Source organism: Zootermopsis nevadensis, unplaced genomic scaffold (genome assembly GCF_977971745.1).
Source record: "Zootermopsis nevadensis isolate Lab colony 2312 unplaced genomic scaffold, Znev_1.0 Znev_ptg000021l, whole genome shotgun sequence".
In the NCBI taxonomy this organism is placed as follows: Eukaryota; Metazoa; Arthropoda; class Insecta; order Blattodea; family Termopsidae; genus Zootermopsis; species Zootermopsis nevadensis.
In genome coordinates this window covers 17,328,045-17,340,233 of record NW_028259153.1, presented here as the reverse complement: position 1 = coordinate 17,340,233, position 12,189 = coordinate 17,328,045, and the positions used below count along the sequence as shown (strand labels likewise).

Here is a 12,189-nt window from a genome sequence, read left to right as displayed (position 1 = left end):
ATGCCATCTGATCCGACGGATTTATTTTTCCCGATTGCTGCTATCCGTTTCCTTATGATATTGATACTAATGGTAAACGTTTTATCTGAATCTGTTGATTGGATTAGCTGGTTATTTAGCGAAATTATCCGTTCGCAACTGTCATTGGGATAGATGGAACTTTTCCTCCGCATAAAAACAACCAATAGGGTTATGTCAAACCTTAAGCCACATTACTTTTTTAAAGGTCTGTTATCTGATCATTTATCTCTACATGTGCTTTTAATCAGTTTTACTCTCATTTATCTAATCACAGTTAACATGACAGGATTAGTTCACTAGGTACTCAGCATATTGACATGTTTCAAAATTCTGAAAATTTATTCCGTGTCTGTTAATGTTAATGTTTGTTGTGAGTTTGTGTTTGCCAGCTCATAACCCATCTTACCTGTGGCAAGCATGCAACCAGTATTTTTCAGGCCCTGATGGAAAACACTGGATTAATCAGCAGACAGAATTATGGGGCTAAAAGGAAGAGGACTGGAATAACCCTGAGAGGAAATTTAAAAATCAGATTAAAATTAAATTATAAGAATACATTTCACACATGGGAAAAATCAGATCATACAACAATTTGAAACATTTTAGATTTTATGTAATTATAAGTAAATATGTAATGAAACTGTATATTTATTCCTTTACATAGTTAAAGTAGCAGGACTAAATTGTCTTATATTGCTATGGAATAAATGGAATTAATATTTATAAAACAACCACATTTACATTCATATTAATCACAATCAAATATGTGCCACCTACCAATTAACACCGATTGTGGAAGAAAATTGTGTGGTGACACATGCATAACATTTCTCCATGTTTGATTCTGCTTCAGATTTCACATATCACACTGCAAATTCTGAAAGTTAATAGAAGTTAAATTCCCCTATGTTGGCATGGATTACAGAGAATATTTCAGGTGACTGTGGTAACCCTGAGCGGAAAGAGTACTGGAGCAAGTTGTGCACATTTTTCAAATATACTACATTTACTTTGTACCATATCATTTTAGAAACAAAGCTGCTGGTACTCACATGCAAAAGGGATAAGTAGGCAACATTTTTACATTTAACATGTTATTCCCTCATTCATTAATAAATATCTCCAAACTTTCATGGCAGTTTGTAGCTATTTTGTTTTTAAATACTGGATGATGATATACGTATATTGTGTTTAGCTCTGGCTACAAGTTACTATCTAAGTAGTTTAAGTAAGATACTGATTTGTGTCTTGTTAGATGGACATTAATCAAACAACTTTTGATTTAGCAGAAGGTGAATCTTAGTATTCTATAGAATCTTCCTCCATCTGAAAAGGGGCATAACTTCCAGTTTAATTCCTCATTGTCAACACATCTATCAATTACAGCATAATATTTTGAACTACCTCATAGTCTGCAATTATAAATAAGGGTTCCAATCCACTGTTAATCACTATGCTTTGAAGATGGAGACAAACAGGTTCTCTGAAATGCCAGCAAACCAACCCACCTAAACACAGTGTCATCAGTCTAAAATTGAAACAATATATGCTGTGAAATTATAATTTTTGTTTTAGAAAAACTTCCTCTTCTATGGCTCTCCGGTCAGTATTCGGTCCATGGCCTCCTCAATTCTCCTCTTCCATTCAGTCCTATTGTTAGGTCCATTCTGTCCAAGGCTTTCATTGAGGTTTCGAAACATCTTCCTTTTACGGTGTGCAAGGTTGTTAGCCTTGCTTTTGCATGTTGTGTCTGTTTCATGATAAAATCAATGCTGTAGGCCTATTTGTTAACTAACTTGCAAACTTATACAAGTTAATATATGACATACTATTTCAACAACTTGCTGTGTTGTAATGTCCACATTCTGGTGGTTGGACTGCCAACACCTTGTTCTGAGAAACTGCTTCATTATTCATCAATAGTGTATGTATTGCCATTTTCATCATCTTCATCAGTGCTTTTACCTGGTGACATGTCTTCTTGGATACTTTCAGTGTTTTCAGATTCTTCATCATTATCTTCTTCAGCATCATTATATTCTTCAATTTCTTCTTGAACCTTCTTTTCATCATCTTTCTCATTCAGTACTTCATGATCATTTTCATCCTTTTTTACAACTTCAGTTTCTTCAACATCTTCATTCTCAGTTTTAAAGTGAACTGTCTCAGGAGTTTCACTAACAGACACTTTGAATTCTACTTTTATATTTTTATCATATGAAATTTCATTCTGATTCTCACCATCATCTTCCCTTTCATCTTCCTCATACAAATCTGGAGTATTTGGGACAGACATAATCTTCATGTTTTGTCTTAATTTCCTTTCAGGCATTCTATATTTCTTGTGTATTTCCTTCATCATGTACTGAAACATATAAAAGATAATTTTATACAAAATTTAAAAGCAAACATGAGGCAAAGACTATGAAGCTGAATGAGATGTGAGCCCTGTAAGTATAACTTCAGCCAAGTAGGAAACGCTTAGTAGCTAGAAAGACGTGCTCTAGTTTGGAAATATTTTTATTTATTTTTTTTGTTTGCTTTATCCTGCTACCATTTCTATAAGATAATATTTGTGTGATATTTAAGGTTCTCACAGCAGTAAAGACACTGATATTCTTCTGGATTGTCATGACATGTGAACTTGTTGATAGATAACCATTGTTCTGAAGGAATAGTGGTATTTATGAGTCCACACATTATCAAAATCCAGAAGATCAACACTGGCAACATATTATTGAAATAATTAATGAATATTTTATATATTTAATCACATTAACGTTTGGTACACACTCACATTTCCTAGTTATGGAGTTAGTTTAGTTAGACATTAAGCAGAAGGACTGGAAATCACATATGACAAATAGGACCAACACTTCCAGTTTACCCAAGACATGCTTCAAACACCAATCTCATTTATAAGCTGTGGTATACATGCCAACATGTCAGCCACAGATTGAGAAGTCTGCCGTTACCTTGCCACAGACCATTGCAATATTCTTATTGTCCAACTTTATGAAAATACAATGAATTAAAAAAAAACAGTGTCCTCATAATTGTCTTGGTAAACTTCTGAAAGATGAATAGCACCCTTTAGCATGTGAAGCAGTGAAACACCATTGGACATAAATCACTTTATTCTATATAAGAAACTGGTTATAGTCACCTAGCAACCAGATAAAAGATGGAGGGTGAAAAAAACTACTGAGACAAATGGATTTTTTATGTAATATGATGGGAAAGCAGGAGTGCACAGAACATATGGTTGGGAAATTCAGATGATAAAAGATTGTGCTAATATAAACAAACAAACAAATATGTGTGTCAAATACTGTGAATGAAGCTGTAGTCACTATTACTCTACCTGTGATTGTCTCTCAAACAGTGTTGGTATTTTCTCGACTCTACTGAGCATAAGTTGCATGTCTTCCTGATATTCTTCTCTACGAATTCTTTCTTCTTCACGCCGAGCTTGAATTCGCATAGCCAGGTCCTCCTCTGTGCTGTAGTTAAGAGCTTGCCATGCTGGTTTACAACGTGTAACATGTGCTTTAAATCTTTCCACTTCCTTCTTTCTACTCTCTTCTTGTCTTACTGCCAGTTCTCGTTCCATGCGTTGCCTAAACCCCACAAACAAGAGACAAACATGCATGGGCTATAAAACAGAATTTCCATAAATACATACTAATTCTGAAAACCATGTGTCTGTAGTAGTTTGGTGATATTTCAGTTCACATTTAAACTTAATTACACTTCAAGAGAAAATAAGTGTTTAGTCTACTTTCTTCATTTTATAATGTCGTGTTTATGACACCATGTCCCTTGTGTCTGTGTTCCTCATTCAACATGTTTTGAAGTAACTGACAAATTATATTTTTAGCTACAGAATATGAAGTGATGAAATTAATGTATAGAAATGGATAATTCATTTAATATAACTATTAATTTGTAGTTGTAATTAGCTTTGAAATTTAATGTTATGTCAGTTTATAACTGGCAATACTAGACATTAAATAGATATAAGTTATTGATACCTTGAAGACTGAATCCTTAGCACTGATGCTAAATTGTTTCTATTAAGCGGAATGCCCAAGGCTGACTGAGATCGAACATGCCTCCTAGAATCTGTATAAGGATACACTTCATATGGAGATACAGCAGAGCTCTCGTCTGGAGAAGTAAACTTTGCTGACTGAAGTAAAAAAATGAATGAGTAGCAGGATCCAACACTAAATACATCACAGACAAATTTACTAAATGTGTAATTGTCTCCATGCTGCAGGATGTTTATTGAAAGTTGACAATTTTTCAGGTGGTGAAAGAATTTCAAATATTTATGGCACTCAAAGGCTTATTACAATGTTCAGAGACATTCATAATTAGAATGTATTCTGAGAAAGTTCAATCCATTCCACATTCTCACACCCTACTTTTAAAATTCATGTTATATTATCCTCCTATCTATGCCAGATTTTCTAAGCGATCCCAGCTCTTGAAGATTACTGACCAAAATTTGATATGCATTTTTATCTTACCACATGTTACACGTTCACATATCCTTCCTGATTTAATCTTTTGTGAAAAGTACATATTATGAAGCTTCTCGCTGTGCAGTTTTCTATATCCTTCTGTTATTTCATACTTCTTGGGTCCAAATATTTTCATCAGTACCCTGTTCTGAAGTTAGATTTTGTCTTCAGAATGGTGGCAATATCACAAGTTATAAAAACTAAACTGTCAAAGATTGATTGATCTACCTTTCTTTTATGTAACTCTGCAGTCCTCAGTGTGAATGGTTGTGGGCTAGTTGTAATATTATCATTCCATCTGTCTTCCAGCTCTTTCTGTATTTGTTCATGGCTTTTTTTATAGTTTGGGATTTTGTGTTTTCTTCTCTTTAGTCCGTCCGAATCGCTGTTATAAACTTCAGCAGAAAGTGCTTTAGCTTTGAACAACCTCTCCCTAGCTGCCATAGATGGGGGTAAAGAGGAAGACTTTAATAACTCTTCAGCTCGTATCTTCTTTTTTAGAGATCTGAAACAGTCAATCAATTGAAGTTCTTTAGATGTTGGTAATGGCATATAACTAAAGCATCTGAGAGGACTTAAAACTCAGGAATCAGTATATCAATCAGTTACATTTAGTTTAAGCTTTGACTTTTACCTGTAGTATTCATCTTCTCGCATTTTTTGATACACATAGCTGCTGAATAAATTCTTTGGCACTGGTTTGGCCTTGAAAGGTTTAGGTTTTGTTAATGTGTCACTAAAATCTCTTAAGTCTGGTGATGAGTGACACATCCTTAACAGCTTTCTTTCTTCATCACGTTTTGTAAATTGAAATGGCTTCATCTGAGCTCTCAGTTTATTCATGCACTGTCTCCTCACTTGCTGCCACCTACACAGAAAGATAGCAAGTTTCTACACTGCACAGTAAATGACAGTAACATGTAGAATTATGTGCTAAAGTGTGTGTGCATTATGTGCACTGTGAATGCTACATTTACCATAAAGTAACATAGCACTGTTGAATTTGTAAATTACAGTGTTATATTGCAATAATATATGATAACCTGTAAGCCATTTTAATGTTTCAAGAATTTTATATTTATAATCATTTAGGTCATCCTATCAGTCATAACATTTTATGTCATGACTGTAATGAATTTAATTAGTTTTAAGTGAATTATTTTAAACCTTCCTTTTAATCCAATGATAACATATGCTAACACTAGTTAATAATTGACATTAATAAATAGTAATGGACTGAGTGGCACATCAAAATGTCATTGAGGATGTCAGAATTGACATGTGTTCGGTATAAGAATGACAAGTGGATAAGAATTACTGTAAATACCATGATCAAAAAATATTTAAATTAATATTAACTAAAATCTGGGATAAAAATTGAGACTGCTTAGTCTGAGATTGATATACTTGCATTTATTAGCATTTAAATTTAATATCCCTCCCCATCCCCATCAGTTAAGCACTAAATGGACCTACAGCTTCTGCTGTTAATATTAGATTACAGGGATTAACTAAATTGTGAATTTGTATAATTTATTAAAAGCAGTATTCGTTTATTTAGAAAATTATGTTGAAGTAATCATTCTTGCAATATGAAATTACTGAACTGTGTCCACAGCATTCAGCTCTCCGTGTTGGATTCCATCACATGTGGTAGTCTAATCCTTTTAGATTTTGGTTTAATTGTTCATTTAACTGAAACAAAATATACAATAAATATATAATAATAAAATGAACATGTTAACACATAAACTAAACAAAAAAAAATTGCACCATAGCTGTGTAAAGTGCTGTTCCACAGAAATTAATTAACTCTGAAATAATACTTGGTAAATGAAAGGCAGTAACTGAAAATTTCCTAAAAACACAACAATGATCTGTTCCCCAAATAAGAATTAATGTTTATACACGTTTTATTTCATGAGGCCCCTCCATTATTAACAGACATGAATTTAAACAGTTTTATAGCCTATGATGTTAGAACAAGCACACAATAACGGTATATGCAAGCTGTGAACAGTACACATGCAAGTATTAGAAATACATTTCCCATCCTGTTCCAGCATGCAGTGTATGTATTTATTTGTGCTTCTGCATGTTTTCTCCAGTGAAACACTAATTTTGGTAGTTCCGCTCTAATTAAAAGTCAATGATGATGGTCATGTGTATTAACAGGGCTACAAAATTATGGTTTCTAACAGTGATTTTAATATGTTGGCAATACCTTTCCATGTTACAGAATGACAGTTTACATGACTTCCTAATAATGAAACTCAATGGACCACTTAATTTGTACAAGCTTGAATGCACTATTGAACACTGATATTTTTTAATAAAATTATGTTCCCTACAGACAGTGAGAAGTACCATTTTTCTGACTATCTGTGGGAAACAAAATACATGTAAAAGTGGAGACTAGAACTGTACATTTTATTTTAAATATGAAATTTTTATGAATTTTTAAAAACATTATGAAAAAATTAAATTATATTTCAAGTGGATTCATTATGTATTTTTGTACCAATTCCATTTTTGTACTTTAAATTGTTTTTGTAGACCATATTTGATTGTATAATTGTTTGTTGATTAAAATTGATTATTTTTAATGTCTTTAATAAGCCTGTATCCTTTCTGCTCCTTGGAACTCTTTTCTTGGATTATGTGGTTTTCTGAGGGTTTTGGTTCAAAGTTCTGATTTCTGTTTTGAAATTTTAAAAAAATGGATGACTTTAAAATAAGTTTCCATAAATTGTCTTCTCTTTCATGTGAAATATGTGATTAAGATAACCAGTGATTTCTAGTGCACTATATTACAGCTGTACCTATTTCCTTGTTTTGCCTTTATTTTATCAAAGCGTGGCAACTGAGATTCAAGTGGAACTGGGTGAGCCCTAATGATTTTAGCTTCTTCTTTGGACTCATCCAAATTGTCACCACCATATAACTGATGCCACAATAAGTTTATGTTCCTCTCCTCTTCTTCCCTAAATATGAAAATGAAATCAGAGTACCAAGATGTTACTATGATCTTGTGAAGAAACAGTTAGGGAAAGCAAATAATCTTATTTAAGAATGATGTAAGTTAATTATGTATGGCCACTGATTATTTAATATCAGGAGCTAAGAATACTATAAGTGTTTTGAACAGTACAGTTTTCTACCCAGATCAGATATTTACAGAAATGGTAGAATCTATAAATACTTAGGAAACAGATTCTGCTTCTATTAAATGTTATGAAATAATGAAAATACCAAAACATATCAATTTATAAACTGTCTTGGCCTGTCAAGTATTAATATCATCACACTTGTCACATAACCATTTGCAAGGAACTTCTTCATCACTTATACTGACATGTTTTGTGCCAGTACTGAGCTAAATTTTGAGCTCAATTAATGAAAGCCCTTGTGTTTAATCAAAACGAATGTGTGTTCTTGCATGCATACATGCACACACACAAACAAACAATAAAACCTTCTTCACTGATATTACAACATTTTTGTACTATTTGTTGTAAAGCAAACACAAGAAGTAAAATAGTGAGGATTGGATGATTGAGGATCTATTTTCTGCCAAGAGCAGAACTATTCTCTTCATCATGGTGACAGACAGACTCTAGGACCCACTCAGTTATTGAATGGGCAATGACTGAGGTGTGAAGTAGACGGACCACTCACCTCCATGTAGTAAGAAGTTCACGAGTATAAGGAGCATAACCTCCATATCTCTTATATACTTTCATGGCATAGTAACAACTTTAACTCTAATGGGAGTGTGAGAAAAGGAGGGAATGACTTCCATTGAGATTGATGTGATGGGTGCCAACTGTGGAAACCTAAATAAACTTACCTTTTTATGAAGTCTTTATATTACCTTAAAATAAAGGGCTTCACAGGAAACATGTCTTTACTAAGCACTTGGTTCTTTGGTTCTTGCCATGCAACAGTTTTGTTGTGTTTTAAAGCAGGACTATTCGGTACACTGTGTGGAACTGCTAAAGCTAACATATCATCTTGTTCACTGTCTGAATCAGAAAATAATTCTACCTTTGATACATAATCATCAAAACTGAAACCATCCCATAAATTGTCAATAGTGGAATTTGAGCTGTCTATCAATGTTCCAGTTTTATAGGCAGGAGAAGTATGTGTATCTCTAATTTTGTTTGTGCCATTGGGCCTTTACACTTTGATCTTGTATGAGGTATGTTGAGGTAGAGGGCCTTTAAATTTATGTTCCTTGTCAAGAACTTGACTAGAAGCCATACCAATTCCTGAAACTGTTTCTGATTCTTCAGTAGCCAGCACATAGTTATTCACCTGCATGGCAGACTTTGGATTAGTTCTTCCACTAATTTTATGGGTATCTTCCAAGGATACTGCAGGGACTGTTGGAGATATGTCATTATTACTGTCTAATTTATCCCAGAACAAACTACTATAAGAAGAATCTGAATATTTTTTCACCTTCCTCTGATATCCAACAGAATTTGGAACAATATTTTTGTCGTCATCTAAGACACACTTTTTGCTTTGAAGATTCAAACTGTCATTGTAATGTCTCTGCCATGTTTCAGATTGTACAGAAGTTCTCTTATTAAATTTATTTCTAGTACATAGTTTGTTTTCTTCCACCAATCCAACTATACCAAAATCTTTTTCACTTAAATCCTTAAAGTACATTCTTTGTTTTGCTTTTAAATTCTGAAGTCTCAAATAGAAATCTCGATCTGATAAATTATTTAAATCTCCATAATCTGGAATACTCTCATAGAAAGCAATAAATGATTGCAGAGATTCGTCATCTGTTGATTTACCCATGGTTTTTAATGTGGGATTTGTATTATTTTGATGTGTAGACGTCTCTGAGATCCTTTCTCTGGAGTCTGAAGATGATGGCGGGTCTGCACCAACAAGAAATTCGAAGCTTCTCGTCGTACCTTTGTTTGATCCTTTCTTGTTGATGTGATCATTTTCGAAATAATTTGAAACTCGTTTTCTTTGAAAAGTAGGTAACGGTAGTTTGTTTGCTGGATTAACTGGTACCTGAAGACAGGAATGGTTGTAGGCAGCGACCGTATGTTTTGCTGTCATTGCAAAAAGAAACTCAAATGCTGTTGTTGTCGTCATAGCAACAGTTGCTATGGAAATGGAAACAGCATGGAGCCAACATTAACATAATGTACACAATTTAAAAATGCTTGTTTTATTACCAGCAATTACGTGGTTTCGTATTTTTTGTTTTATTGTATGCTAATGACTTATTGCTATAGGTAAATGAGCTCTTTGGGTATATAAGAATAATTACTAGTTGATGCCAATTTTTGGTTCCAAGAAAAAATATGAAGATTTCTGTCGTCTGGGTTGTTGCGCTGTGTAGTCTGGTCGATGTTTACCGACGTTTCGGAGGCCATACTGCCTCCGTCATCAGGGCGATGAAAAATATGAAGATTTCTGTCTTCTGGGTTGTTGCGTCTTGTAGTCTGGTCGATGTTTACCAACGTTTTAGAGGTCATACTTCCTCCGTCATCAGGGCGATGATGACGGGGCCTGTATGACCTCTGAAACGTTGGTTAACATCGACCAGACTACACAGCGCAACAACCCAGAAGACGGAAATCTTCATACTCACTGCTGTGAGAATCTCAAGTCTTACAAAGCATTATGATATTGTCGTTGCTGGCGGAGAGATGGTTGGAACAACGTTGGCATGTACTTTAGGTTAGGGCAGGTGGAATTTCTTTACCAGTTTATTGATTGAGCTTTGTCTAAATTGTATTTTAAAATTAGTTTAAGCCTTGAAGGAAACACGTCAGCATCTTCTTCCCTGAGAGAGTCAGTGCCTTTTAGGTGCTTTAACTAAATCCATGGAGCAGAGCCATAGAGTAACTAATGGTCACTCAGTTGGTCAAATTCCTTGTCTTTTAAGGAATCGGAGAGTTCACTATTATCCACAGGAGCTTGCATACTGGAATGGAGCAGACTGGAATTTTAAGTCCCAAAAATATCCATTTTGTAGTCTGTATCAAAACAAGCCCAATCATCCAAGAAGACTACATTACATGTAGCTTTGATGCAGGCTTAACAATTTATTAAGGTGACTGTCTTCTGGGGTGTTTCACCATTTAGTCTGGTGAAAGTAAAGCAGACTACATGGTGCAGCACGAAAGGAGACAGTAATGTTATATTTGCCACCATAAGAACCTGAAATCTCACCTTCATGTTTTATATTGATGTATTTTGTTACCTTGATATATATGGCAACGATAAGTGGCTTCTTCCGTTTGTATGTTTCGACTGCAATTTGGAATGCATTTATCTTTTTATGCCTGCTGTAGAACCGACCCATCTGATCCATGTTGAGTTGATCACTATGTGGACATATTCACCGCCGTGATAACCTTAAATCTTAGAGGCATGAATTTGATTTCTGTAGCGTATGTCATTATAGTTATCGTGTAACGAAGATGTTAGACGCAGGTAGTGAGTGGGAAAATGACAAAATCTTGAAAGTTTAGTGAATTAACACCGGAGTAATTAGCTTTTTAATCTGATATTCGTAGCATATATACCTTTGCAGCACTGTTGGCCCACACACAAAAGGGTGTATTAAAAACTGTAATAAATTCAAACTGAGGGAACTAAGAGTTCCAATTTGAGTATGGCATAAAAATATGTAGGCCTATAGGAACGTCATGCTCGTGTACATTTTTCATTTGCATCCACATTTAATTTCGATATTTTATTAAACCTCCGATATTGATCGTAATGCGTGTTGGAAGTAGGGGCTAGGTGTCAGTAGATGGTCTTAGAGTTGACAGGTTTATGCAGATAACGTTTATATATGAAATAAATACAGAAAGTCATTTGCTTTCTAATGGTTTCCTGTAATCCAGTGCTTCGTATGTGAATACTATTATAAGCTTTATCATATTCGTGACAGGAAGTAAGCGAAAAATGTTGGACTACATCTCATTTTACAAATAGGACTACAACTTACATGTTGATCATTGTCTAAGAAATGTAATTAATTGTGAACTGTGCCTGTTACGAGAAAATACATTTCTACAATCGAATATTTAATTTATCTGCGTCCTTCTAGAGCTTCTTCTTCATCCTTTATTTGAAGCAAGAACATGAAGAGGGAGACCGATTGTTGTATCATCTGTAGGGATATAAACATTTAAACATTAATGAAATCTTATTCCACTTGTATTTAGATTAAGTGGTGTTCAATTATAGTATCCTGTTAAATGTTCTACTGCCTTTCTACATGACGTACTTTTTGTTATTAATGCCATTTGATATTCTTATCTTACTCAGTTTCTGCAGAAACATTTTCACGTGTTTAATATTATTGAAGAACACTCACAGTCACCAAAATGCGTCTTTTACTCCGAGATTTACAATTTTACTGCAATTTTGTTAAAATTACATGTGTAAAATATGACTCTGATAATTGGAAATGTATACACCTTTAAATTTCTGCTGTCATACTATTCATTACTGTTAATTACAGACTATTTATGTACAAATGATGTTTCATACGCTGTGTTCGTAGGAATGAGCTGTGAACTTACTACTTCTAATTGTCAGGGCGACGAGCATCGTCCTGATAGTGGAGACAGGGAAGTACTTT

General features: G+C 34.1%; 2 protein-coding genes across 5 annotated transcripts in view; one reads left to right on the top strand and one right to left on the bottom strand.

The window, feature by feature from the left end:
* Coq6 (ubiquinone biosynthesis protein COQ6, mitochondrial) overlaps window positions 1-12,189 on the top strand; it is a 191,650-nt gene that overhangs the window by 101,154 nt on the left and 78,307 nt on the right. The window contains exon 1 of one of the 2 annotated variants that reach the window (XM_087352249.1): window positions 10,202-10,271. The exons of the other annotated variant lie outside the window; for it this stretch is intronic. Within the exon in view, the coding sequence (XP_087208375.1) occupies window positions 10,241-10,271 (31 nt within the window). The 5' untranslated portion in view covers window positions 10,202-10,240. Of the gene's footprint in view, window positions 1-10,201; window positions 10,272-12,189 lie in introns of those variants that run through there. 2 annotated transcript variants of the gene reach the window in all.
* Window positions 668-12,189, bottom strand: part of LOC110840728 (protein FAM161B) — a 37,216-nt gene continuing 25,694 nt past the window's right edge. Inside the window, exons 1-7 of one of the 3 annotated variants that reach the window (XM_022085959.2) lie at window positions 8,229-8,386; window positions 6,158-6,245; window positions 5,185-5,418; window positions 4,779-5,055; window positions 4,056-4,213; window positions 3,386-3,641; window positions 668-2,386 (exon numbers count right to left, since the gene is read on the bottom strand). In XM_022085959.2, coding sequence (XP_021941651.2) covers window positions 1,931-2,386; window positions 3,386-3,641; window positions 4,056-4,213; window positions 4,779-5,055; window positions 5,185-5,418; window positions 6,158-6,171 — 1,395 coding nt within the window. In that variant the 5' untranslated portion in view covers window positions 6,172-6,245; window positions 8,229-8,386 and the 3' untranslated portion in view covers window positions 668-1,930. Of the gene's footprint in view, window positions 2,387-3,385; window positions 3,642-4,055; window positions 4,214-4,778; window positions 5,056-5,184; window positions 5,419-5,969; window positions 6,246-8,228; window positions 8,387-12,189 lie in introns of those variants that run through there. The other 2 variants (XM_022085965.2, XM_087352234.1) reach the window with 2 other exon arrangements.